The sequence below is a fragment of the Canis aureus genome, chromosome 22 (assembly GCF_053574225.1).
Source record: "Canis aureus isolate CA01 chromosome 22, VMU_Caureus_v.1.0, whole genome shotgun sequence".
NCBI lineage: Eukaryota > Metazoa > Chordata > Mammalia > Carnivora > Canidae > Canis > Canis aureus.
In genome coordinates, this window is record NC_135632.1 from 44,377,364 (window position 1) to 44,404,180 (window position 26,817).

The following is a 26,817-nucleotide window of genomic DNA, read 5'->3' on the forward strand; positions in this document are numbered from 1 at the left end:
ACATGGCTACCAGTGAGGGGGTTGCCATTCTCAAGGCTTAAAAACTGCAAACATGGAGAAGACCCAGAAACAGAGTACCCCAGGGGTTCTAGAATATTCCCCCAGGGGGAGAGTTTCCCAGATGAGCAGAGGAGAAACTGGAGCCCATCCCAGCCCCAGCCTTCCCTCTGCTCAGATCTCCCAGGCCCTTTGCCCTGGGTGCCTAGTCCGTCTGGCTTTTCCATGGAGTTCCTGCTGGGCGTGGGTCCCTGAGGACAGCACCATGGTGTTCCCCACTGTCCCACCACGCCTGCCCACCATGTCACCCTGTGCATAACTGCTTTCTCAGTCACCCCTTCCACCATCCAACATTTTGCGATCAGATGTAGTCATATGCAGGCCCTGACCTGGGCCTGACCCCACCTCCCTTCCCCGACAGGCTGTGTCCGGCGCTGTCCTTGCTGCGCCGTGGATACCACACAGGCCCCAGGGAAGGTCTGGTGGCGACTGCGCAAGACCTGCTACCGCATCGTGGAGCACAGCTGGTTTGAGACGTTCATCATCTTCATGATCCTGCTCAGCAGTGGAGCACTGGTATCCTCCTGGGGATGCAGGGAGAGGGATGGAGAAGGGGGGAGGGCAGGGAACGGAAGTCTCCAGCTGGAGAGCCAGGCCAGAAACGGGGGCAGAGCCTCTGCTGAAGATGTGCTTCCCCTGGCCCCCAGAACAGGAGTCAGCTCACAAAATGACAACACCACACACATACAGAGGTCATCGGGCAGGCCCCTGTGTTCCACCAAAGGGGAATGATTTCACATTCACAGTGTACAGCTGGCATAGGTCGCAAGTCACCAGCCTTCTGCCCCCATGCTCTGGTGACACACCCACCTGCACATAGCTCCATTAGGCCATTTCAATGCAGTTACCAATGCTGGCTGAGATTGCACTGGTAGCTCCACTTTTTCTGGTGTTCCAGGGCTAGAGGCCATGCTATGTAGTTCACACATTGTCACATTTGATCCCAACAATGGCCCTTTGTGGAAACATGAGGTAACCTGCCTAAGGTCCCACAACTCACAAGCAGCAGATGTGGCATTTAAACCCAGGCATCAGGTCCTTTGTCTTGACCTTCCATTTGGTCAATAGATCTTTCCTCAGTTCGCCTTGTATCTAGTCCTGTGAGCCATGAGGAGCAACAGGAGGAGGAGACCCCAGCCTCAGCCTCAGCAACTCAGAGTCTAGTTGAAATCAGATTCCATAGTTTTGAGATAGAGATCAGGTCAGGAGAGAAAACTGAATAGGAGTGGAGCAAATGACCAGCAGGTCAGGGGAACCAAAGCAATCGGGAAGACTCCCTGGAGATAGCAGGTGAAGCTAAACTATGGAAGACAAAGAGGTTTCCTGAGACCAGGAGGAACAGGGAGGCCCTCCAGGAATGCCCCATGTGGCTCCCAAGCACCCTCTTCTGATCTCTCAAGAGTCCTCTTAGGAAGAGATGGGACAGCCCTGGAGAGGGTTCTAGAAGATGCTGGTGAACAGGGAGATGGGTAGCCAAGAAGCCAGGAGAGATCACAATTTTCCTGACCTGGGGAAGCAAGCACTTAACATTGTTGAGGAGGTGAGAACCCCATGTTTGAACAACTACCAGGGAATCCTTTGAACTATGGAGCAAGAGAGAAGGGCACTTTGACCCAAGGCTATGTGCTGCCTCCTGGGGGGCAGGCCATGGGGAGGCACCATGATTGTCACTCCTACATCTCTGGGCCTCCCACCCCATCCTGTACTGCCCTCCTCTGTTCCAGAGTGGGCCTGGAGCCATGACTTGCAGGCTGCATGCTGTTTTACCATTGGCAGCAAGAGCCAAATCTCTGTAGGCTTCAGAGAAGGATGATTTGACAATATGTTAACGAGTTTTGTTTTTAAACAGCCACAAACAAGGGCAGCCAGAGCCATGTAGTCTGAGCTGTGGAGGAAAAACTCAGCCTGGCATAAGTGAGGAGGAGTTTTGGCAAGCAAATGGTGAATCTAATCAGGGTAGACAGCCAAGCACGGTTTTAAAAAAACCACGTCGATGATATATTGAGAAAAAGAAGTCTGAATGTGTTATTTAAAGTTATAAACTTGTTTAACAGAAAGCAAACTATATATCCCTTCCAAATTGTTGAAGGGGATTTTCTTTTAAAGAAAACAGAGCTCTTACAGCAAAAGAGAAGAGAAAAAAGAAGGAACAAGGAAACATTAAACCAGGAAACAGAAAATAATATGGCAGAGGCAAAAGCTAACATGTGTTTTAATAATAATGGTAACTGGATAAAATTCATATTTTCAAAGGAAAGGACTCTGGATGGATTTTTTTTTAAACTTCACCTTTGTGCTCTTAAATGACAAACCAAGACAGTGTCCCTCAGAAATATTAAAAGTAAAATGATAAGATATATCAGGCAAGTGCAAACAATGACAACAAAAATCAGTGTTCTTTTTTTTTAAGATTTTATTTATTTATTCATGAGAGACAGAGAGAGAGAGAGGCAGAGACACAGGCAAAGGGAGAAGTAGGCTCCATGCAGGGAGCCTGATGTGGGACTCGATCCCGGGACTCCAGGATAATGACCTGGGCTGAAGGCGGGTGCTAAACCACTGAGCCACCCAGGGATCCCCAAAATCAAAGTGTTTTTGTTTGTTAACATTAAACAAGGTTGAAATCAGCATAAGAAGCTCAAGATAAAATAAGGTGGGTCTAAGCCATAATAAAAATAAAACTATTATATTTTTGCTTGGGATTGCATAGCACTTGTATCAAACAAAAACCAAAAGAAAACAAGAAAAAAAGTGGCAACAGTGCAATAGTACAGGGAGATTTTACCACGCTTCTATTAGTTCTTGACAAAGCACATAGATAAAGACAACAAAAGGGCAGCTGGGTGGCTCAGTCGGTTAAGGGTCTGCCTTCTGCTCCAGTCATGATCCCAGGGCCCTAGGATCAAGTCCCACATCTAGCTCCCTGCTCTGAGGGGGAGTCTGCTTCCCCCTCTCCCTCTGGCTGCCACTCCCCCTGCTTGTGCTCTCTCTCTCTCTCTGTCAAATAAATAAATAAATAAAATCTTTTAAAAAAAAGACAATGAGAGATCTAAAAGTATGTATATAGTTAACAAATTTGATCTAGCCTAATAATAATGAAAGCAGTAACATTTAAAATAGCACCCACCATGTGCCAGACCCTGTTGTAACCATTTTACAAAGATTAATTCATTTGAGTCTCACAATAACTATTGTGTTGAGTTGTACTGAGTACTTAATTAAGTACTATTATTAAGTGTATTTTATAGATAAGGAACTGTTAGATATAACAAAAATAGAAAAATTAAAAAACAATCCTTAGAAGTGTAAAAGTAATTCTTAAACTCTGGATCAAACAAAATAGTTTGGTGGTAGGTTCATGGGTGTTCATTATATTAAAAAGTAAGCAAATAAATAAAATCCAAAGGCTACTCATGGACCAAAGATGATCGTGTGTTGTAAATCAAAGATTATGATTCAACCAATTCTATCCACCTGAGATCTAGAAAAATAAGAAAAGAAAATTAGAGGTAGAGAAAAAAAACTGGCTGGAGGGATTAAAAAAAAAACTAGAAAATAATAATATCGAGAGTACTGCTTATAGGATGCAGCCACAGCTGAAATAAGAGGAAAATACATAGGGGTGCCTGGGTGGCTCAGTCAGTTAAGCTTTTCACTCTTGATCTCTGCCCAACTCTTGATTTCAGGGTCATGAATTCAAGCCCCGCATTAGGACCCACACTGGACATGGAGCCTACTTAAAAAAAAAAAAAAAATCATAGACTTAAACACTTTTATTATTAACTAAAAAGAATGTAAATTAATTAGTTAACTCAAGAAATTATAAATATAACAACAAAATAATCTTAAAGACAAGGAAAAAATAAAATTTAAAAACAGATCAATCAATTAGAAAATAAATAATAAAACTGATATGAAATTCCAAAGCTGATTCCTTGAAAAATTAACAGTAAAATAGATAAATCAGTAGCTAATTAGATTAGCTAATCTCTCACATCTCCAAGGGTGGGTTCTTTTGCATTCTCAAACAAGAAAATAATTGCAATCCTGTTTAAATGTTCTAATGTATGAAGAAAGATGGAAAGTCTACACATCCTTTTTATGCAAGCTAAATAATGCTGATTTTTAAAACCTCAAGTATATCAACAGGAAAACCATAGATCAGTTTTAATACTCCATTCTTGGGATGCCTGGGTGGCTCAGTGGTTGAGTGTCTGCCTTTGGCTCCGGGCATGATCCCAGGGTCCTGGGATCGAGTCCGTCATCAGGCTCCCTGAGGGGAGCTTGCTTCTCCCTCTGCCTATGTTCTGCCTCTCTCTGTGTGACTCTCATGAATAAATAAATAAAACATTTAATACTCCATTCTTATTAATAGTGTCACAAAAATCCTGAAATACGTGCAAATATGAACAAGCAATGTATTTTAAAAATTGAATAAGTCATAACCAGGTCTGTTCTAAAATGGTAGAATGATGCCATACTAGGAAATCTATTTATATGACTAGAACAGCGATGAAAAACCATATAGTTATCTCAATGAATGCCTGATTTCTAAAACTCTAGTAAGAATAGAAATAAAATACATTTCCTTAATTTGGTGAAAAATATATTCTCAAATTAATTTCTATTATCATCATTAGTAGTAAAACACTTGAAACATTTATATAAAAGTCAGGAGTAAGAAAAGGATAATCTCACTACTTTTTAGCTGTTGTTCCATTATTGAATAATAATCTTTAAGTACTGGCCAGTGCAATTAATCAAGAAAAGTGAAGATACAAAATAAAAACTGGAAAATAGAAGAACTGAAGTTAATAGAGTGAAGTATAAAATCAGTTAAAATAATAGAAATAAAGAGAACTATAGCATTAATGGTAGATAATAATTGCTACAAAAATTTTTAAACCTATTAAAAATATTATGTAGCCAGTTATAAAATAAATACCGAAAGAATTGTTGCTGTGGTTGTTTTATACCAACAGAAACCATTTAGTCATAAGTAACGTTTCTGGAATTGTCCTTATTTGCCAGACATTGTAAGCATAAAATAACTGGAAATAAAAGGTACATGAAGAAAACTAAAACTTTGCTAGGCAGTATAAAAGAAGACCAATCAAAAAATATACTATAAGTATACTCTGGTCTTGGGTAGGAAGACTCCAGATTAGATCCTAATGCAGTTAATAAATTCAACATAATAACAATAGATTTGCAACATTTTTAAAGGGAATTTGACAAAAATTACTAAATTTTATTTTGAAAATTACTAAAAATGGCCAGGAAAATTCGTATGATACTAATTCAGGAATAGACAGCAAGAAGTAAAAGCACACAGAGAGGTTCAGTAGATTTAAACAAGTATAGAAATGTAGTTTATGTGATAAAATTGACTTCTAATCTATGGATTTGAAGTGGGTTCTTTAATAAAGTAACAGTGACAAGCACTCTGAAAAACATATTAAAATAGATATTTGCTCTTTACCAACATATATTGGATTTTTAAAATTGTAACGTAAAATATGAAGCCAGAAAGTTCAAAAGAAAGTAAAAGAAGAGAAGAAGTGTCATATTTTCCACCAGCCTTAGACTAGGTAGGGGCTTTCTTAATGTGACACTGAAGGTTCTACTAAATGAAAATGATAATAAATGATATAATTACATTAAATGATATAATAATAAATGAAAATAAAGTGTGGAACTAAAGTATGGTAAACAAAATTAAAAATTATTTTTATAGGTTGAATTTATTTAATTTTTTTCTTTTCCAAGCTTTTATTTAAATTCCAGTTATTTAACATACAGTGTAATATTAGTTTCAGGAGTAGAATTTAGTGATTCATCACTTACATAGAACACCCAGTGGTCAACACAAGTGCCCTTATTAATATCCATCACCTATTTGGCCCATCCCCACACCCACCTCCCTTCAGCAACCTTCAGTTCTTTATAGTTAAGAATCTTTTCTGGTTCGCCTCTCTTTTTTTTCTCTACATGTTCATCTGTTTTGTTTCTTAAATTCCACAAGTAAGTGAAATCATATAGTATTTGTCTTCATTTGACTGACTGATCTCACTTAGCATAATACCCTTGAGCTCTATCCACATCATTGCAAATGGCAAGGTTTCATTCTTTTTGATGGCTGGGTAGTATTCCATTATATATACATACCACATCTTCTTTATCCACTCATCTGTCCATGAGAACAGTAAACAAGATTTACAAGGCACACAACTAGGGTGGAGTATGTAAAACAAAGAGTTCATGTCGCTGAATAGATCAGGCACTCAACTAAAAAAAAAATTAGACTAAGAATATGAACAGACAATTTGCAAAAGGAACATTGCAAATATCCAAAGAAATGATGTCAGCATTACTAGTAATAAAATAAGTTAAAATGTAACACAATACAACTTTCATTCTTAGTCTAGGAAAAGTGATGGAGGAGAGACCCCACCACCATCGGGGGAGTGGTGAGGAAAGAGCCAACTTCATGCACTATGGTGGAAGTGTCTGTGGATGTCCCCTGCTGGAGATCCTGTACCCAGTCTGTACCCAAAGTGCACCTTTGACCTGGCACCCCAATTCTAGAAATTTATCCTGAACAGATAATCAGACACATTGTTCACTGCAGTGTTGTTTCTACCAGTGATAAATTGAAAACAACTGAAATGTTCGTTAATAGGTGCTTTGGCTAAATACACAAGAGTATATGCAAATAATAAAATATCGTGCAGCCTTTTAAAAGAACATTACTGTGTGCATTCACATTGTAGAGTAGATAAACACTCACAAAAGATTGTTTAGTGGAAAAGAAATTTAAAAGCAAATTATTTAGTATACCTTAGAGAATTGTGTACTCATACACACACAGAAACAGTGTCAAAAAGAATCTCCACTTAAATGTTGGCAGTGGTTACTATAATGTCATGAAATCGGAGGTGTGTTCTGTTCTTTTTTATCATTTCTTTATTATTTAATTTTTTGTAGGAAGCACACATTTTTATAATCAGAAAAAAAAAACACCTACTTTTTGTCTTGAACAACTCCAAGAGTCCATTTTAGGACCTGAATCATCCTGCCATGCTGTCTACACTGACTGGATTAGCCATATGTATGCCTAGGCAGTGCACACCAAGGCTGACAGTACTGGCCACTGGGGTCCCCATGGCTCACATGGGCCCTACGGGCTGCCAGGGAGGCCCATAGTGACAGGCAGAGGCGACTCCCTGGGGCCCCCAGTGACGTGTTCAGTTGCCTAGATGGGGAGCCTCCGAGCACACGGTGGGCGGGGAGAGGTGGCTTGAGAGATACGGGTACAGATCAGGACAGGAGCTACAAGAGGGCACTGGGGAGCCTGCAGAGTTCCTCCATTGGCTCAGGAATTCAGGTTGAGGCAGATACGAGGAGGTGGAGAAAGGCACCTTCTAGCATTTTAAGAACTGGGACAACTGGATTCTGAGGGTTGCAGGAGCTTTGGGATCCCCAGGAGATCTAGTCGTGCCTTTGCCAAACTTCTTATTGACAAACTGCTATCACCAGCATTTATTGAAAATTTTGCTTTAGATCAATTCTCACTGGTTTGTGTGTGTTTACATAAACTTACTGTAAAAAGGAGACCTTTAATGATTGTTCTTGGTGGACACCAGTTTTGTTTCCTATGAGAAGTAGGGAACTGCATAAAGTAAAGAGAGTAAAAGCACAGTGGAATGAAAACAGCCAAAGGAGGGGTTCTATGGGGTTTTCAGCAGAAGGTCCCGAGCTGAGCCTGCACACACTGTCCTTGTTAACACAGATCAGCAAGTTTTAGCTCAGAACTGAGCCTCACTCTTCCTCGTGAAGGAAGAAGTGTTCTCACTACACATTGTGTGTTGTCCACACACCGCGATCCTTTCTTGAGCCACCCGTGGAACACAAGGCTCCTAGGGGAGCATGATGTTCTAGTCCTCTGTGATTTCCGAGGCGCCCCTCCGCCACATGCCTCCCCTGCTCCTGCCCTCCTGGGCAGCGGCTGCTGTTAGAAATGAAGTTTCTCGAGGGGTGGAGTTGGCAGTGGTCGGGACATCCTGTCCCCCTTGTCCGGCCTGATCTGTAGGCCTTCGAGGACATCTACCTAGAGGAGCGGAAGACCATCAAGGTTCTGCTCGAGTATGCCGACAAGATGTTCACCTACATCTTCGTGCTGGAGATGCTGCTCAAGTGGGTGGCCTACGGCTTTAAGAAGTACTTCACCAATGCCTGGTGCTGGCTGGACTTCCTCATCGTGGATGTGAGTGGGCCCAGAGGGAAGAGGCCAGGGGAGATCGGTTGCCCGTGTGGGGAGGAGCTGAGGCAGAGGGCCAGAAGGACAGAATGACCAGGCAGGTGAGAGCCAGCAGGCTGACGTGAAGGCACTCAGCAAAGCCACAGAGCAGATGGAAGGAGGCCACAGTCTCGGGTCACAGGAGAGACCCAGGCCACCCATAAGGTTCCCAGTCTGGGAGGGATAAGAACCTGGGTCTGAGGACAACTGGGTGGCTCAGTGGTTGAGTATCTGCCTTTGGCTCAGGTCGTGAACCTGGGGTCCTGGGATCAAGTCGCGCATCAGATTCCCCTGCTTCTCTCTCTGCCTAGGTCTCTGCCTCTCTCTGTCTCTCATGAATAAAATCTAAAAAAAAGAAAGAAAGAAAGAAAGGGAACCTGCGTCTGGCCATCAGAACCCCAATTTTGAGAGACAGAGGAGCAAGGGAGACCTAAGCTTCTGCGGAGACTCGATCCACTACAGAGGAGAGTGAGGAACAGTCCAGGCAGCAGTGTGAGCCAGGGCAGGAGCGGGCCACCCCCACCATCCCCTCAGGATGGCCAGAAGTCAGGGAGCAGGCGAGACTGTATCACAGCACTCGGCACACGTGTTGTGAATTATCTGTCAGGTCCACTAGGTAGGAGGCCAGTTAAGAGCCTCCGCGTCCACACATGGTGGAGGCTGTCTACACCGGGGAGACATGAGCCCAAGGCCAGAGGGGACAGGGTTGGTGAGGGATTCTGGGAAGGCAATGGGGGGACCCTCCAGGCTCAGGTAGAAGGTACCCCTGGGGAGGATGAGAGAGGGGTAGGCACCTGTGAGAAGGCAGCAAGCCATGAACACTGGTTGCTGCTGTGGACACTGGGGCAGCTGGCACAGCTTCCCTGCCTGTCCAAGGAAGGCCTAGGGCAGGACGTGGCATGTTCTCTGAGTACCCAGTTGGCAGATAGAGGGGAAGCCCTCTGCCCCACAGCTCCCGGGGCCCCAGGACCCTGCTGGGTGCCAAGCAGGGTGAGTGCAGTTGAGTGGGAGAAGAACCAGAGAGGAAAATGAGACCAGAGTGCAGAGCAGCCTTGGATCTGCACTCACTGAGGGCAGGGGGAACAGGCAAAGATGAAGAACTCAGGTGGGGGCTCACCATCTGGTTGTGGTGGGTCCTGCAGAACAGAATGTGAGTCAGCATCTGCAAACTGGGAAGAGCTTTCAGAGGGACCCCATGGCTTCTGGGCTTGGCCTCAGGCTCCACCAACCAGCAGGGGTTGTCCTTCCTGTGGTTGTGCAAGAGGCTCAGGCCTCTGTTCAGGCCTCTGTTTGGTCCCCACACCCCACTCAGAGGCCAGGGAGGGGCTCAGCCTGAGTGGGAAGCCAGTCCACCAGTGGCCATGGCAGGAGAGGCTCCTTGGGCTGGGGCATGCATGGAGACACAGATCCGGGTCCTTGGGCCTCTGGTCCAGGCCTCTTTCTGTCACCCCCAGTGACGGAGAGAATGCTGATGTTGGGGTGAGGGGTACTAGGGTGGCAGAGAGGGAGGGAGGGAGGGAGGTCTACCTGCTTTACAGCCTGGAGTCCTCAGAGCCTCCCTGAGAGGAAGGAGAGGACCCGGGAGACCTCCTGCCCCGTGGCTGTGGGAGGGCCCTGAGGTCCCTCACCCAGCGATTCCTGCAGCTTCTTGGGAAGTTGAGCTTGCTGAGTGACTCCCCTCAGGGAAGGCAGAGAGATTTGCAAACACTCCTGGGCCACCAACCTGCCACCTTGAGGAACTCAGGGCTGAGGCCGGGCAGTGCTTCCTGTTCCGCTTCCTGTTCCATCCCAGAACTGGAAAGCTAGCCCATGGAGAAGGAAACCGGGCTCCCAGCAGACAGGGGCCGTGCCCAAGGTCAGGGGGAAGGAAGTGGATGCTGGAATCCAGCTTTCCTGATGCTGGCCGTGCTGTCCCCCTTCACTTCATGGTAAGGGTGGTCTTTGGGCCTCAAGGTCTGGAGAAGGGTATTTCCAGGATGAATTCCTTCATTTATTTTTCCAGTACATACTATACTATTGTAGATGCTGGGGATCTCAGAGAACAAAAGAGACTAAAACTCCTGCCCTCATGGAGGAAGGCAACTGCAAGCAATAAACGTACTCAATAAGCCAGCATTGTACGCTGTTAGAAGGCGAGGTGTGCCAGGGAGGATAGGAAGCAGAGAACGAAAGGGAATTAGGAGGGCCAGGACTCCGGCAAGGGGAAGGTATAGATTACAGCTTTAACTAGGCTGGCCAGGAGGGATCCACTGAGATGACATTGCAGCAAATATGAAGGAAGTTGGGGTCAGCCAGGCATACATCCGCAGAACCTTCCACACAGAGGTTGGAAGAGCAGTGCAAAGGTCCTGTGGTGGGAACATGCCTGGCATACTTGAGGAACTGCAAGGAAAACAGAGTGGCTGGAACAGTGATTGGGGAAGGTAGGTGCAGGAGATGAGGCCAGGCTTCAAAGGGCAGAGGGGGCACAGCCTTTGAAAACCACAGGCTTTTATTTAGAATGAAGTGGGAAGGCATTGTGACACCCCGAGCAGAAGAGTGACATGAAGTGACTCCTGCTACTGAAGGAGCACAGGGGTTGGGGGGTGGGGCACACATGGAGGCAGGCCGAAGAGTCAGGAGGCTGTGGCCACAGTCCAGGGGAGAGTACACAGTGGCCTGGCCAGGATGGTGACAGTGGAAGTGGTGAGAAATATTTGGACTTCTGATGTATTTTGAAGGCCGAGCCAACAGGAAATCCTGCTGGGTTGGATGTAGGGTATGAGGGTTGGATGTAGGGTATGAGAGATGGAGAGGAGTCAGGGATGACGCCAAGGCTTGTGGCCTGAGCAGCTGGAAGGATGGAGCTGCCACCAACCGAGATGGAAGGGCTCTGAGTGGGGCAGCTGCGTGAGCCGTGACAGCACAGAGCACAGGGGTGAACTGCTGGGACCTAAGTGGGCAGACTGGCCAGACCAGCCGCTGGGCCATAGAATTTGCTTGCGGTTCCCCTCTCTGAAGGCATCCGATGAGCGAAGTCTGGCTTTGGGGAAGAGCCCCAGGATCGTCTCCCTGCTCATGGTCAACCCAGGATAGCCCTTCCCCAAAAAAGACTGGGGAGTGAAGGGGCAGGCCCAAGAATTTGGCTGGAAGGAAGTCCTGTCGGGACAAAAGCCCAGGCTTTATGTGCCTGCTCCTCCACACCAGTGGCTGGCTTAGGAACTCGGCTTTCTATCCGCAGAGTAGGGATGATGCATCCCAGGTCCTTGGGTTAGTGACTGCACACGGCAGGCTCTCAGCAAAGATCTGAAAGCTAGGACACACTTGTGTCCCTGCCCACCCCCAGCCGCTTGGGCCTCAGGAAGGCCAGCCCAGTGCATGGTGGCCATGCAGAGGATGTAGCCGGAAATAACAAAGACAGGACAGTGCGGGGAAGCCTGCTGGCTCTCTCACACCAGCCCAGCTTTAGGCGGGCCAGGAGCCCTGCCACCTGTCTCTAGAGCTGTCCCCACGGCGCTCACTCCCGCCTTGCCTCCCACAGGTCTCACTGATCAGCCTCGTAGCCAACACCCTGGGCTTTGCCGAGATGGGCCCCATCAAATCCCTGCGGACACTGCGTGCGCTCCGACCCCTGCGAGCCCTGTCACGATTTGAGGGCATGAGGGTAAGGGGAGTGACTGCCTGCCTGCCAGGGCAATGTGAGGTGACTCCCTTGGATGACCCCCAGGTCCACTTGCTGACCGAGTGGCCCAGCCTCGACCTGGGACTGTGGCCCCCAGCCTGGCAGGAGCTCGGTGCAAAATCTCCAGGAGAGGTTCATCTGGGCTCCCCGGCCCAGGGCAGCAGGGGGTGAAGAGCTGTGAGAGCCCTCCCTCTAGGCCTGTCGGCCTCGGGGGCCGGGGAGCCCCTCTGCTTGTGCCGCGGGGTGGGAGGCCATCTGTGTGTGTGCTCTGCGTCCTGCGTGCTCTGCCTCCTGGCAGCCACAGGCCATTTCCTCGGTCTGCGATGGGCAGTAGGGCTGTGCCAGGGAAGGTGAAGCTAAGAGGGAGCAGCTGTATACTCACCATCACGTAGCTGTTGGCATTTGCTTAGCAAACGCTTTTGCACTGATTTCTAACTGCAGAGCCCTGTGCATTTTTCAAGTCATCGAATTTTACCAAGGAATATGTGCATATGAGGCAACTTTAAAACCCCACCAAGAAAAATCTTACCCGTAACGAATAGCAAGAAAACCAACACATAGATACATTTGTGTGCACATGTGTTTTGTGTTTTGTGCTTTTTTACAAAACACGCATAGTGCTGCTGTGGCTTCAGCAGCCACATCTGTGTAACTCTCGCTGACCCGGCAGGCACTGTCACACGGCCCCCACTTTGTGGATGGTTTTAAACTTTGCCCACACCCCCAAAAGAGAAACAAGTCACTTATTCCTGGTGGGAAGGCATTCACAAGTGAATCATCCTACCTAAGTCAAACATCGCTCAGGAGCAAGGACATTTGATTCCACAGGGACGTGGGGGAGATGTGAGTTGCCAGGAATGCCTCTGCTGTGGCTGTCGGCCATGGAGCCAGCCGAGGGCAGACCTGGGAGTTGGGTTTTCCAGCCTGTTCAGCATGCCTGCTGGAGACCAGGGACACCCTCTCACCTGTACATGCCAGCATTACCCTTCCCAGCACCGTGATCACCACATGGCCCCACACCAGCCTCACTGCAATCTGGGCAGCAAACACCTTCGTGACTCCCGGGGGGCTTGGCCCCGGGTCCCTCAGTGGAGTAGAGCACACCGTACACTTTTGCCAAGGAAGCCTCTCCTGGGTGCCGTGAGTCTCCGTGAAGAGAACAATGCCAGGGCTCCACGGGGTCAGAGAGCCGCTCCGGGAAGGGCAGAGCATGGGGAGCTCCACGCCACACCCCCTGCCCTCCCGGCCCGGCTCTCACCGCAGCACTGGAGGGCTGCCAGAGCACCTGCCAGACACGCCACGGGGAGGTCCCCTGGGCAGACTTCAGGGAGAACACCCATCCTTCCTAGTAGCAGCAACCCCAAAATAAACCAGAAACTTAGCTCAGAGAATGCGTCTCCAGAGGCCCTTTCCCATCGGACTGCTGGCAGATACTTAACTAGAGAGACCCTGTTGAAAATTAAGTTTGAAGGTCGTGAACTCAGGATAGGACCAGAAGGGAAAAGCAGAAGTTCTGGACTTGGTCAGACATTAGTGTGCAAAACAAACAAAAAGGTGTGTATGTTCTCTCCCCCAGGCTCCCCATCATCTCTCCCTTTATTCCCCATCAGGGCTTCCAGCCAGGGCTAGCCCTTCCTTGGGGACAGGAACTCTTCTACCCCCCATTCCCATAGGGGCCTGTAGGAAAAGAGTTCAGTGGGGAAAGAGGCACGGGTAGGTGGGTCTTGACAAGGGCCCATGCTCTGGGCATCCTCAGGAACTGAGCTTCTTCTCTGTCCACTTGAGGTTGTGGTCAATGCCCTGGTGGGCGCCATCCCATCCATCATGAATGTCCTCCTCGTCTGCCTCATCTTCTGGCTCATCTTCAGCATCATGGGTGTGAACATGTTTGCGGGGAAGTTTGGGCGATGCATCAACCAGACTGAGGGAGACTTGCCTTTGAACTACACCGTTGTGAACAATAAGAGTGACTGTGAGTCTTTCAACGTGACCGGCGAACTGTACTGGACCAAGGTGAAAGTCAACTTTGACAACGTGGGCGCCGGGTACCTAGCTCTTCTGCAGGTGGTAAGTCCTGGAGAGGAGGGACTTCCTCCCTCCGACAGGCTGTCCAGCATCATGCACTTGCACCCATGGCATGGGCAGGTGGGGGACCATGGGACTGCTCTGGGTCCTAACCGTAGGGTCACGCTGCCCAAAGGAGGCTAAGGATTGTCCAGAGACTTCTTGGCTCCCTGGGAAGTCCCCAGATTTTCCACTCTAGAACAGATGCCGCATTCTCCAAGGTGCATGGCATGGGGGTTCAGCACTGAGGCAGAACTAACCTCACAGCCAGTAGTCAGGTTGACAACCTCATGCTATCAGTTTGGCAGTGTGATGGCACAGGTTAAAAGGCAAAGACCATAGACACACAGAGACGAAACTATTAGCCACCCGGAGAGTCCAGCCTTCTGTTAGAAAAGGTGACAATAAAAGAAAAAAAAAAGAGAGAAAAGAAAAGGTGACAATGCCTCTGTGCAGTTTCTGGTGTGTAAGATGTGTGGTGTCGAAATGCACATGACGCTACCCCATCCTTCCAAAGTTTCCATTGATTTGTGAGGATGGTGGCTTCAGTGAGCATGATACATGGCATAAAATTAGCCTACAAGTAGCCTTGACAGCAGACATGCGGACAGACTGTAACACACAGAAGCACGGCTTACTTCCCTTACTATCCCAGTGTTAAGCCCAAGTACCTGTCTCTAGTCCCCAGAGTAGAGGAGCACTCAGTGGGCTCCCATCTGAAAACTTAATGCACATCTACTCGCACCTCCAGCCCTCCCTTAAATCCCAGAGGTAGCTTTCTTCAAAGACTCCCCTGAAATGCCTCCTAGAGAAGATTAGAGCCAAACCCAGAGACCCTCTGTCCCTGGGGCCTCCCTCTAGATGCCAAAACTTGAGGGGCACTTGGGCGGCTGAGTCAGTGAAGCGTCCAACTCTCAATTTCAACTCAGGTCATGATCTCAGGGTCATGAGATTGAGCCCTGTGTGAGCCCCACATCAGGCTCTACAGGGAGTCTTCTTGAGATTCTCCACCCTCTCTCCCTGCCCCTCCCACCCCACCCCCACATGCACCCACGTGAGCACAGTCTCTCTCCCTCTCTCTCTCTCTCTCTCCCTCGCTCTCCCTCTCTCTCTCTCTCATAAATAAATAAATAAATAAATAAATAAATAAATAAATAAATAAGATGTCAGAACCTGGAAGGAAAGGCCCTTTTGTAGACTGGGAGCTGACAGTCATTGCAGATAGAACACAGTGGCCAGAAAGGCAGTCACAAGCATCTTAGCACCATCGGTGCTCTCCAGCCGTTTCCAGAGCATCTCCAGCCCTCTCTTCATAGGGCAGGGCTTCCTGGCACAGGGAGCTGAAGTAGTTCGCCTTCTCTGGAGCAGCCTCAGTTCCCCCATCTGCCTCCCAGTGCCATAAGAACTCTCAGACATGAAAGTTGTGTGGACCGTTGTACCCTGAAAGGAGGTTTGGGGGAAGATCGGATGTTGCCGAGGACACAAGTGAGACTCACTGGAAGTCAGCCTCACCACCCAAGCATGTCTCTCAGGCTCTTCCTGAATCTTCGTAGCAGCCCAGACAGTGTAGCCAGCACCAGAGCCCTGGGTCATTCAGCCTCTTCCTTTACTGCCTTGGAGTGGCCAACTGGAGCAGGCTTGTGTAGGCTCACAAGAGCAGATTGTTGCATTTTCAGATATTTTGCAAGCCATGATTAAAGATCAGATTTTATAAACTTATAATTCACTAAGTGATATTGAAACAAAATCAGGGGGTACCTGTCTGGCTCAGTCAGTGGAGCATGCTACTGTTGATTTTGGGATTGTGGGCTCAAGCCCTATGTTGGGTATAGAGATTACTTTAAAAAATAAGTTTTTTTAAAAATCAAAATTCACCATTAGCACATATTATCATCTATGCTTTTAAGGTTATTTACATGTGCTGTATCCATACCGTGGAAATGCTATAATGCTATGCTCCTCTGCATCTCTTCCCAAGTCTGTGTTCAGTAACGGCCAGTCAGTGACTTGAAATTGGCCGTGGTGGGAGTGTTTACCCAGAGAAATTGGCAAACATGACAATCAGGGCTTTGTTTTCTTCTGGAAAACCATTTGTTAGCCCCTTACTGACACATCACTGACTAAAGGACCCCTTAAGTACGAGGGGAGGTTGGGATGCTTCAGGGCCATCCTGAAAAGTCGTGGAACAGAAGCCACGACTCCAAGCTGCTTGACAGGGGTCCAGGTTAGCATTGGGGTCCCCCTCTCTGACCCTGACACCCACTGTAGGACTGCATCGTTTCAGAATCTGGAATGAAGGTGGATCTGAAAGGCAGACCTCCTTCGGTCCTCCTCAGTGTCCTGGCTAACATCGAGAAGCTTCTTACCCCCCTCCATGACCCCCTTGTGCGGGGGGCTTCCCCTCCACCCCCAGTCCTGAACCGGAAGGCCCTTCCTGAACTGCCCAGTCATGTGAACACGGCCAAAGGGGCGGGGCGGGATGCTTGCTTCTCAGAGGAAGCTATTTCCTGGCCTCACTTGTCTGGATAGGACCCCAGATAACTCAATAAGTGCAAGTCAAATGATTCTTACTCTTATCTTTTCCTTCCAGGCAACATTTAAAGGCTGGATGGACATTATGTACGCAGCTGTGGACTCCAGGGGGGTAGGTAACCATACTGGCCTCTCCCACCACATCAGGCACATGAGGTTTAGGACACTTGGCACTAGGGAATCTGTGTGCACCCTCAGAAGCCCACCCCATAAGGGCCAGATCTCTTGTGCCAACCTGCAGTTGAGCCTCTCTGGAATGCCCAGGCCTGGCCCTGGGGCAAAGTTGCATGGTCTCCCCAGGAGCCCCAAATTCTCAAATATCTTTCAAATTAAATTCACTGCCATTTACTTAAATCTCAGTCTTACCCCAGAAGAGACAGAATAGAAGCAATAGAGATGCAGATCAAGTTTCCTTTTCATCCTTGTGCCCTGCCCAATCACAGTGACCATTCAGTGAAGGCGAAGGGGCGGGGGAACGACAGGGACATGGACCTGCTACACTCACACTTTCTGTTGGGCAGAAGCCAGGCAGTGCCACATCAACCCTGAGCCATCACTCTCCTGAACCCCATCCCCACCCTGGCCGGCCCTGCTCTGCACATGCACGCACACACAGACACGCAGCCCCGACTGGTCACCTCCCTCTGGACACACCCTCTCGCCCAGCCAGCCCCTTCCCCTTCCTGCCTGCCTGACCCCCATGTCTGATTTCTCCCGTTCAGTTTGAAGAGCAGCCCCAGTGGGAATATAACCTCTACATGTACATCTACTTCGTCATTTTCATCATCTTCGGGTCTTTCTTCACCCTGAACCTTTTCATCGGTGTCATCATCGACAACTTCAACCAACAGAAGAAAAAGATACGTAGAGCGCCTGCTCCCCCTGGGTCAGCAGGGTGGGGTGGGCTACCAGGGGGCTGAGGAGCCATTCTGGCCCCTGGCCCCATTGTGCCCTCCTGCGGGGGATGGGCCTCCCCCCCACTCCCCACAGATACTGGAGTGGGCAGGAGAGGGGCATGTTCATGAGGTGACACGCCCAGTCTGTAGGAGTGGAAGTGGGGGCCTGTGGCTGCCTGACAGCTGAGGCTCCTGAGAGGAGCTGGGCTGATGGTTGGGACTAAGTCACCTGGTCCACGATGGAGACAGCAGCCCAGGGTCTCTCCAGAGCTCCAACGGATGGGCCATGATTGCGTGGCAGGCAAACCAACTAGGCAGAGAGCACCTCCAGGGTGGCCAGGCTGGGCAGGGGAGCGGGTGGGGGATGGGGACTGGATTTGCACCTGACAAATCGAGAGAGGCCTCAAAGTGAAGGGAGACAGGGACTTTGTGAAAGCAGATTTGCAGAGGACTCTCTGGTGCACGATAGGGAGAGAAAGTGAGAAGGCCAACCGAGGCACCTCATCAAGGAGGCAAGATCCCTATGCCCCCCATGCTAGAACCCCTAAGGACCCCAAAATGAGGCCTGTACCTGTCTCTCTGCACTTAGGGGGCCAGGACATCTTCATGACAGAAGAGCAGAAGAAGTATTACAACGCCATGAAAAAGCTGGGCTCCAAGAAGCCCCAGAAGCCCATCCCTCGGCCTCTGGTGAGCCAGCTCCCAATCCAGCAAGACTGGGGAGGGTGTGCTTGGGGTGCTGGGTAGCCCCCACCCCCCAGGACCAGCCATCAAGACCTCTAAACAGCCTTTCAGGCTAGCCCAGGGCCCTTGGTCAGTGCAGGGAAGGAGGGGCACTGTCAGGCACCTGACCACATGCACGGGCCTCAAACTCCTGGAAAAAGTGAGGAAGGCATGGGTGGGCCATTCCAGCCAGGGACACTCCTTCCCACAGGGGTCCCTCTCCTCTGCGCCCTCCTCCCCTGCCAGAGTGAGCAGGGTGGCCTCTGCAGGCCCACCCCCATTTGCAGCCTCTTCCTAGCCACCTCTGGGTGGGACAGACACAGCCTGGAGTCCCCTGGCAGGTGGCCCCAGGAAGACACTCAGTCCCCCTTGAGGCCAACTCCCTTGCCTGACCCAGACATTCTCCAATAAAGGGCCCAGCAACAAGGGGGCAGGCAGGCAGTACTCAAAGTAATTACATGGCATAACCCGAATCACTAGCTAAAGTGATTTGGTTACTTTCACAGTCCCAGGTTTTAACCCAGTTCATCAATTATTATCTAGTTCCTACCCTTTCACCATGCTTTGTTCTAGATTAGGGGTGTGTGTGTATGAGTGTGTGTGTGTGTGTACAATTATTTATAATCTTCTCTCTTTCCCCAAATAATCTGAGGTGGCAAACAATTAAAGACACAAATATAGTTGATAGAATAAACCAAATCAATTCCAAAAAGGGTAGAGGACATCTGTTAACCTAAGGGCTGATCCAATTACTAGGACTGAACTTTAAATTTAAGCTTGAGCCATCAGACAGCGGGAACAAGGAGAAGCCCAGTGAACAGTGATGTGCTAGGGAAGCTCAGGGTAGGAGAAATTCCTTCCTGAAGATTCAGAGAAGACTTCAGGGAAGAGGGAGCCTGAGGGCCAGGCCCAGAAGCAGGAGTGCCAGGCTGTTTCAGCCTCCTGACTTCTCTCACCCTGGGGAGAATAGGAGGGTGGATGGTCTGGGTCGAGGGACAGCCACAGGGGGACCTGCTGGCCTGTTTCAGGTCCCTGCTGAGCCCATCCTTTGCCTCTCCTTTCAGAACAAGTACCAGGGTTTCCTATTCGACATTGTGACTAAGCAGGCCTTCGACGTCACCATCATGTTTCTCATCTGCTTGAACATGGTGACCATGATGGTAGAGACAGATGACCAGAGTCCCGAGAAGGTCAACATCTTGGCCAAGATCAACCTGCTCTTTGTAGCCATATTCACAGGCGAGTGTATCATCAAGATGGCTGCCCTGCGCCACTATTACTTCACCAACAGCTGGAACATCTTCGACTTTGTGGTTGTCATCCTCTCCATCGTGGGTGGGTATACAAGCTGGCCCCTCCTCTCGTCTGGGGTCTGGACTTAATGCCAAGTGTACTAGGCTCCTTTGTTCCTTTCTCTGCAATCCACACCTCTCCCCTGTCACAAATGCAGATACACACACACACACACACCCCTCAATAGAGAATTTGTCTAGGAGGCCCACTCAGGCCAAGGAGGCCATCCTCGCGGAGGAGCCAGCGCCCACTCTTGGCCCCACTTTCCATGGGACCCTAGAACACAGTTTTCTGTTCTCTGTGAGAGCTTCAAGAATGAGTCTGTAAAGGGAGTGAGAGATGAGCAGGTTTCCCTGCCCTCCCAAGGCTAAAGGAAGAAGTGGCTTTCTAGGGTGTGGTGACTCTCCAGAGATGGGAGCAGGTGGCCTTCTTGGGTAGAAATTATCCCTGGAGATGGAAAATTCTAGAGTAAAGCCACCAATATGTGTGCCAGACTCCTTCAGACATCACCCACCTCATGCATCTGACCTTACAAATTCAGCATTGAGGGACGCCTGGATGGCTCAGCGGTTCAGTGTCTGGCTTTGGCTCAGGGCGCACGATCCCCAAGTCCCGGGATCAAGTCCCATGTCGGGCTCCCTGCATGGAGCCTACTTCTCCCTCTGCATATGTCTCTGCCTCTCTCTCTCTCTGCCTCTCTCTCTCTCTCTCTCTCTCTCTCTCTCTGCGTGTGTGTGTGTGTGCCTTTCATGAATAAATAAATAAAATATTTTTAAAAAAATAAAGTCAGCATAGAGGCAAGGAGATCATAAAACTAGGAACAGAAGAGATAGGATTCACATTCCATCTGTTTGGGCTGCTATAACCAAACACCAGACTGGGTAGTTCATAAACACCAGAAATTAATTTCTCATACTTCTGGATGCTGAAAGGCCAAGATTAAGGCACCAGCATGGTCATGTTTTCTGGCGGGGATCTTTTCCCTGGTTCATAACCAGCACCTTCTTTGCTGTGTCCTCACAAAGTAGAAGTGGCAAGGGAGCTTTCTAGGGCCTCTTTTATAAGGCACTGATCCCACTCATGAGGGCTCCACTCTCATGACCTAAGTACCTCCCAAAGGTCTCACCTGCTAACACCATCATCTTTGGAAATTGGGATTTCAACATATGAATTTGGGATTCAAACATTCAAGCCATAGAATACATCTACATGTGTTTGACCTCAGGACCCAAACCCTCTTTTGTTTTTGTTATTTACTTATAGAGTGAGCAAGCGCAAGAGCAGGGAGGTGGGAAGGGCAGAGGGAAAGGGAGCAGACTCCACACCCAGCCCAGAGATCATAACCTGAGCCGAAATCAAGAGTCAGATGCTTAACGAACGGAGTCATTCAGACACCACTCCCTTTTTAAGTAACAATTTTATTGGAATACAATTCACATACTGTAAGATTTACCCTTTAAAGTTTACAATTTAGTAGTTGCTAGTATATTCAACAGAGTTGTGCAACCATCACCACTACATCTGATTGTAGACTATTTCCCTCTCCCCAGGCCCTGAAAACCATTAAATCTAAAATTTTGAGGGGCTGCCAAACTGTTTTTCCACTGTAGGTGCACCTTTTTACATTCCCGTCATCAACGTATAAGGGTTCCAGTGACTGCACATCCCCACCAATACTTGTTACTGTCTGTGATTTTTTATCATAGGCACCCTGGCAGATATGAAGTGATCATTTTGTTGAGGTTTTGGTTTACATTTCCCTAATGACTAATGACACTGAGCATCTTTCCATGTGCTTAGTGGTCATTTTCTATGGTATGTCTTGGTCTATGATGGGAGAAATGTCTTGGAGAAATGTCTATTCAGATCCTTTGCTTATTTTTTAGTTGGCTTATTTATGTTCTTGTTGTTGATGTGTGAGAGTTCTTTATATATTCTGGACACCAGTCTCTTACCACACAATTCGCAAACATTTTCTCCCTTGCTGTGAGTTGTCTTGTCACTTTCTTGGTTGTTGTCTCTTGAAGCACAAAGCTTTTTGTTTTGATGAAGTCCCAATTTATCAATATTTCTTTTTTCTGTTGCTTGTGCTCAGAGCCCAAATGCTTGACCCTTGCTCTGTGGAACTCTGCTGTGTGGTGGCTGACTTTCCCCTTTCTGCCATACACATACAGCCTGTGCCTTCAGTGACCTCAGAGGGAGACACAGGGGCTGAGTCAGGGGCCATCGTAGCTGTAGTGACAGATGGTTAGAAGCTAGATGGAGGGTCAGGAAGTACTCTGGGAGTTCCCAGGCAGGGGTGAAGGTGAGCATGCCAGGCAGGACTGGAGAGAAGCTTTAGAGAATGCAGGATGTCAGCAGCCTCGAGGGGGCCGATGAAGGACAGTGTGGGTGAGCTATGGGAGGAGACGTGGCATGTGCCTCAGGGACACCTCCTGGTACTGGTGCCTGGCTGTGCTGGAGGGACATGGTTAACAGGTCAACCTGGAGCCAGAGTGTCTGAGTTGAATCTCAGTGTTCCACTGACTAGGTGACAACTTGGGTAAGTTACCTCACCTCTCAATTTCCTCTTCTGGAAAATGAGGATGATGGTATCAGCTTACCTCCTCGGGTGACCGGAAGGGCTAAATGGATAGATATAAAATGCTCAGCCCAGTGCCTTATTGACAGTGAACATGACGCGTGTCAGCTGGTGACATGATTACATGAGGAGTCTGGAAAGGTCACTCAGGCCAATACAAAGCGAGTTCATGTCATTCTTTCTCATGTAACTTGTATGCCTGCCTCTCAAAACTCCAAACCCGGAGCTGTCAATAGAGACCAAGCAGCAGGAAGCTCTGGAAGCTAGCAGGGTTGGGAGGGTGGCAGGAACAATCTCAGAGAGGCTGAGGTGTTGCAGGTGTGGCAGAGAACACAGGCTTGTGGGCCAGTGCCTTTCCAAGGGTCATGTGCCCTTCCATGAGCACATGAATTATCTGGGCTTATTAAAACACAGTGGGACAGGGGGTGGAACGGAGCATCCACATTTCTGAGAAGCTCCCAGGAGAATCCCAGGGCTGCTGATCCTCAGACCCCACTTTTGAGTAATGAGTTGCTGAAAAGCCTGAGCCTGAGCTCTGGTCCAAGCAAGGCCACCCAGATGCTGAGCAAATCCTCTCGGGTTTCAGAACCCAGGATCTAGCAGATGGGCCCAGTACAGCTCTACCGGACAGGTGTTCTCAGAAGACCAAGGGAAGAGAGGTCTGGGAAGCACTTTGTACAAGGTGTGGGTACGGTGTGGGTACTGTGGGTCCTCATTCTCTGGGTCACAGATGAGAAACGGAGACCCAGACAGGGTCCTTGCACGCCCCGGTCAACCCAGTCCTCCTGAAAGGGCCTCCTCTCCTTAGCTCCTTGCCACACAGAGATCCATACAGTGGGGCAGGGCTAGAGGGAGGACAGAGACCCACTGGTGGCGCGGCCTCTGTTGTCTCCCACAGGTACCGTGCTCTCAGACATCATCCAGAAGTACTTCTTCTCCCCAACGCTCTTCCGAGTCATCCGCCTGGCCCGAATCGGCCGCATCCTCAGGCTGATTCGAGGTGCCAAGGGGATCCGCACACTGCTCTTTGCCCTCATGATGTCCCTGCCTGCCCTCTTCAACATCGGCCTGCTGCTCTTCCTCGTCATGTTCATCTACTCCATCTTCGGCATGGCTAACTTCGCTTATGTCAAGTGGGAGGCCGGCATCGATGACATGTTCAACTTCCAGACCTTCGCCAACAGCATGCTGTGCCTCTTCCAGATCACCACGTCGGCTGGCTGGGATGGCCTCCTCAGCCCCATCCTCAACACGGGGCCCCCTTACTGTGACCCCAACCTGCCCAACAGCAATGGCTCCCGGGGGAACTGTGGGAGCCCGGCTGTGGGCATCCTCTTCTTCACCACGTACATCATCATCTCCTTCCTCATCGTGGTCAACATGTACATCGCCATCATCCTCGAGAACTTCAGCGTGGCCACAGAGGAGAGCACCGAGCCCCTGAGCGAGGACGACTTCGACATGTTCTATGAGATCTGGGAGAAGTTCGACCCGGAGGCCACCCAGTTCATCGAGTACTCGGCCCTGTCCGACTTCGCCGACGCCCTGTCCGAGCCGCTGCGCATCGCCAAACCCAACCAGATAAGCCTCATCAATATGGACCTGCCCATGGTGAGCGGGGACCGGATCCACTGCATGGACATCCTCTTTGCCTTCACCAAGAGGGTGCTGGGCGAGTCTGGGGAGATGGACGCCCTGAAGATCCAGATGGAGGAGAAGTTCATGGCGGCCAACCCGTCCAAGATCTCGTACGAGCCCATCACCACCACGCTGCGGCGCAAGCACGAGGAGGTGTCGGCCACCGTCATCCAGCGCGCCTTCCGGAGGCACCTGCTGCAGCGCTCCGTGAAGCACGCGTCCTTCCTGTACCGCCAGCAGGCCGGCGGCGCGCGGTCCGGAGAGCGGGCCCCGGAGCGGGAGGGCCTCATCGCCTACACGATGGCCGAGAACTTCTCCCGGCGCCTTGGCCCGCCCTCCAGCTCCTCCATTTCCTCCACGTCCTCCCCCCCCTCCTACGACAGCGTCACCAGGGCCACCAGCGATAACCCGCAGGTGCGGGCGTCCGACTACAGCCGCAGCGAGGACCTCGCCGACCTGCCCCCGTCCCCAGACAGGGACCGCGAGTCTATCGTGTGAGCCTCAGCCCGGCTGGCCAGGAGGCACCGGGAGGCGGCCTGTCGCATCGGAGCAAATGTGACCGCAGCCACAAGCCGGCATCTGCTGGGCCTTCCTTGGGCTCCGGGCGTGAGAGCTGGGCCTGGGCCCCGCGGGTCAGTGAGGCTGAGTCCTGCGGCACCCGCGTGGATGGCCACAAGCAGGTGGCCGGGCTGACCGTTCTGGGTGGCCTGTCACCGGAGGCCCTACACACACCAGTGGCGGGGCTGCTCAGGCCACACCCGGGGGCCTTGAAAAGCCACACCACCCCAGCTGCCGAGGAGAACTACAAAACTGAGACTGTAGATGTTGTGAATGGGCTTTCATAAATTTATTATATTTGATATTTTTTTACTTGAGCAAAGAACTGTTTTTTCCATGGACGATGGCAGTAGTTCACACTGCCTTTTCTTAACTCCAAACACGAGTGTCTGTGGAGCTGTTGGAACTCTGTTCTCAAAGCAAAAGTGACACCCAGTATGACCTCCCCAGGCCTTCGATGCCCTGGGACCAGAAGGGGATCCCCTGCTGCTCAGGCCACGGTGCCAGGAGAGCTGAACCTCTTTTCTCGCACATGCGTGTACGCACAGTCCACACACGGGGGCCACACTCGGGCTCCCTGTGGCCCAGGCTCCCCTCAGGCAGGTGCCAGGCAGAGGGGTCTCGCCAGTGGGGGCTCACGCTGGCCTCCCACTGTCCCCAGGGTCCTATACGCCCCCTTGTGTTTTTATGCAGGCCATCCTGGGGTCTTTTCTAGGAAAACACAAACCTTCCAGAAAAGAGCGGCCTGGGTCCCAGGGCTGGTCCTGGCTATGATGTTGCCTTTTCCTCCTGGGAGAGGCCAGCCTTCTGCACGAGTATTAATATTAAAGTGAAGGGCATGAGGGAACCGGCCCCACGTGTGGCCAGCCCCCAGCTTGTCCTTGCTCCCCAAGCCGGCAGGCCCTGCCCCACGGGCCAGGAAGAGCAGTCTGAGCCCCGTGCCACAAGGGCTAGGAAGCTGACCAGCCCTCAGCCGTGGGGCCCCAGCCCATCTGAGGAAGGGAATCTGTTGTCGTGGCCAGGGCTCTCTTTCCAGACCTTTCTGCCTCTCGCCCTGTGTGCGACTGGGGGGTGGGGGTGGGGGACTCCTGTGTGGTGCCCAGCAGCGATCCAGATGGAGTGGGGAGGGCAGTTGAGCCTGGCACCAGGAAGGAGCCTTGGGATGGTCAGTTCCCTGCCCTGCGAGGGGGATGGGCTCCCTTGGGAAGGGGAGCCATGTGGCCCCAGACCAGCCCCTCTGGCTCAGCCGGGGTCCTGGTGGCACACACCCGCGGGTCAACCTGGGGCAGGGTCTAGGCGGTCCACAGGTCTTATGAGAAGGCCTTTTCAGGGAAAAATACTTTTTCTAGTCCAATTACCCCCAGGGCCTCTTGAGCTGCTGACAATCCTATTTAGCATATGCAAATCTTTCAACGCAGAGAACTGTCACCCCCGGGAGTGACAGTGTTGGGGGGCGGAGCCTGAGCAGGCAGGGGCTCGGCCCATCCCAGCTCTCCCGCGGAGCCGCCGCCGCCGCCACCTCTGCCACCGCCTCCCGGCAGCCCCCCGGGAGCTGGAAACTGGCTGCTCCTCACCTACCTCGCCGAGCTGTCGGAGGGCTGGACGTTTGCGAGCTCGTGGCGGTGCTGAGGGGGCATTGCCGGCGAGTCAAGTATTACGTTTCTTTTTGTCACTCCGAGTTCCCTTGGTGGCAACCCTAGCCCCCGCCCCAGCCGTCCCGGTGATCTCTTCTCCCGTGCTGCCCTTGAGTCCAGCGTGGGACATGGCTCTGACCATCCCAGACACACTTCTCTGAGTGGAAATCTTATTTTTGTAGCTGTCTGTGCTTTGCTCTCGAGGCTTGGAGCGGCGTGTGCCCCTCCCTGGCACTAGCACCCACCGCAGCCAGGAATGTGGTTTGGGAGGCAAGCCGGCTGGCTGCCCGCTGGCCGGAAGGGAGCTGTGTGTGTGTGTGTGTGTGTGTGTGTGTGTGTGTGTGTGACCCAGGAGCCCTGAGACAGGTGCCTGGGGCTGAGGCTGAGGCAGGGTGAGCTAGGCCCAACTCCTTAGCTTTTCGCGTGGCTCTCATTTTTTTTTTCCAGAACCGCACGATGGCCAGCAGGAGGGGAGGAAGGGGTAGGAAAGGAGGGAGCATCAGGTGCCAGCTGTTGTCTGAGCTAATCGAGCACTTCTCACCAAACTCCGTGTATAAATAAGATACATATTTTTAAAACAAACCAATAAATGGCTTACATGACCTGGCCTGGACTCTGTTCTTATGATTTGACCAGGGCAGTGGCAGCGGCCCAACAAGCCCAGGCGATGGCCGTGGTGCAGGGGGGCAAGATGAGACCCCAAGAACCATGCAGGACTTCCCGTCATTTTCCCAGGAGAACAGCGGAGAGTGTGGCTGGTCCAGGGAAAGTGGGGGCACCCGGGTCCTACCTCCCAGGACCCCCAGTCTGGGGCACTGTGAGGGGTTGTGCTTTGGGGCTCCCACAATGGGAAAGGTTGGGGCGAGGGAGGCTGTGGAGAA

The 26,817-nt window shown here is 50.5% G+C and overlaps 1 protein-coding gene across 6 annotated transcripts in view; it reads left to right on the forward strand.

The window, feature by feature from the left end:
- The window catches only part of SCN5A (sodium voltage-gated channel alpha subunit 5), a 95,992-nt gene extending 69,454 nt beyond the window's left edge, over positions 1-26,538 (forward strand). For all 6 annotated transcript variants that reach the window (XM_077865748.1, XM_077865750.1, XM_077865752.1 and 3 more), the window contains 9 exons: positions 419-573; positions 8,150-8,323; positions 11,877-11,999; positions 13,803-14,084; positions 16,672-16,725; positions 17,336-17,477; positions 18,099-18,199; positions 19,297-19,567; positions 23,005-26,538. In XM_077865748.1, the coding sequence (XP_077721874.1) occupies positions 419-573; positions 8,150-8,323; positions 11,877-11,999; positions 13,803-14,084; positions 16,672-16,725; positions 17,336-17,477; positions 18,099-18,199; positions 19,297-19,567; positions 23,005-24,242 (2,540 nt within the window). In that variant the 3' untranslated portion in view covers positions 24,243-26,538. The remainder of the gene's footprint in view (positions 1-418; positions 574-8,149; positions 8,324-11,876; positions 12,000-13,802; positions 14,085-16,671; positions 16,726-17,335; positions 17,478-18,098; positions 18,200-19,296; positions 19,568-23,004) is intronic.
- Positions 26,539-26,817: the final 279 nt, after the last annotated feature.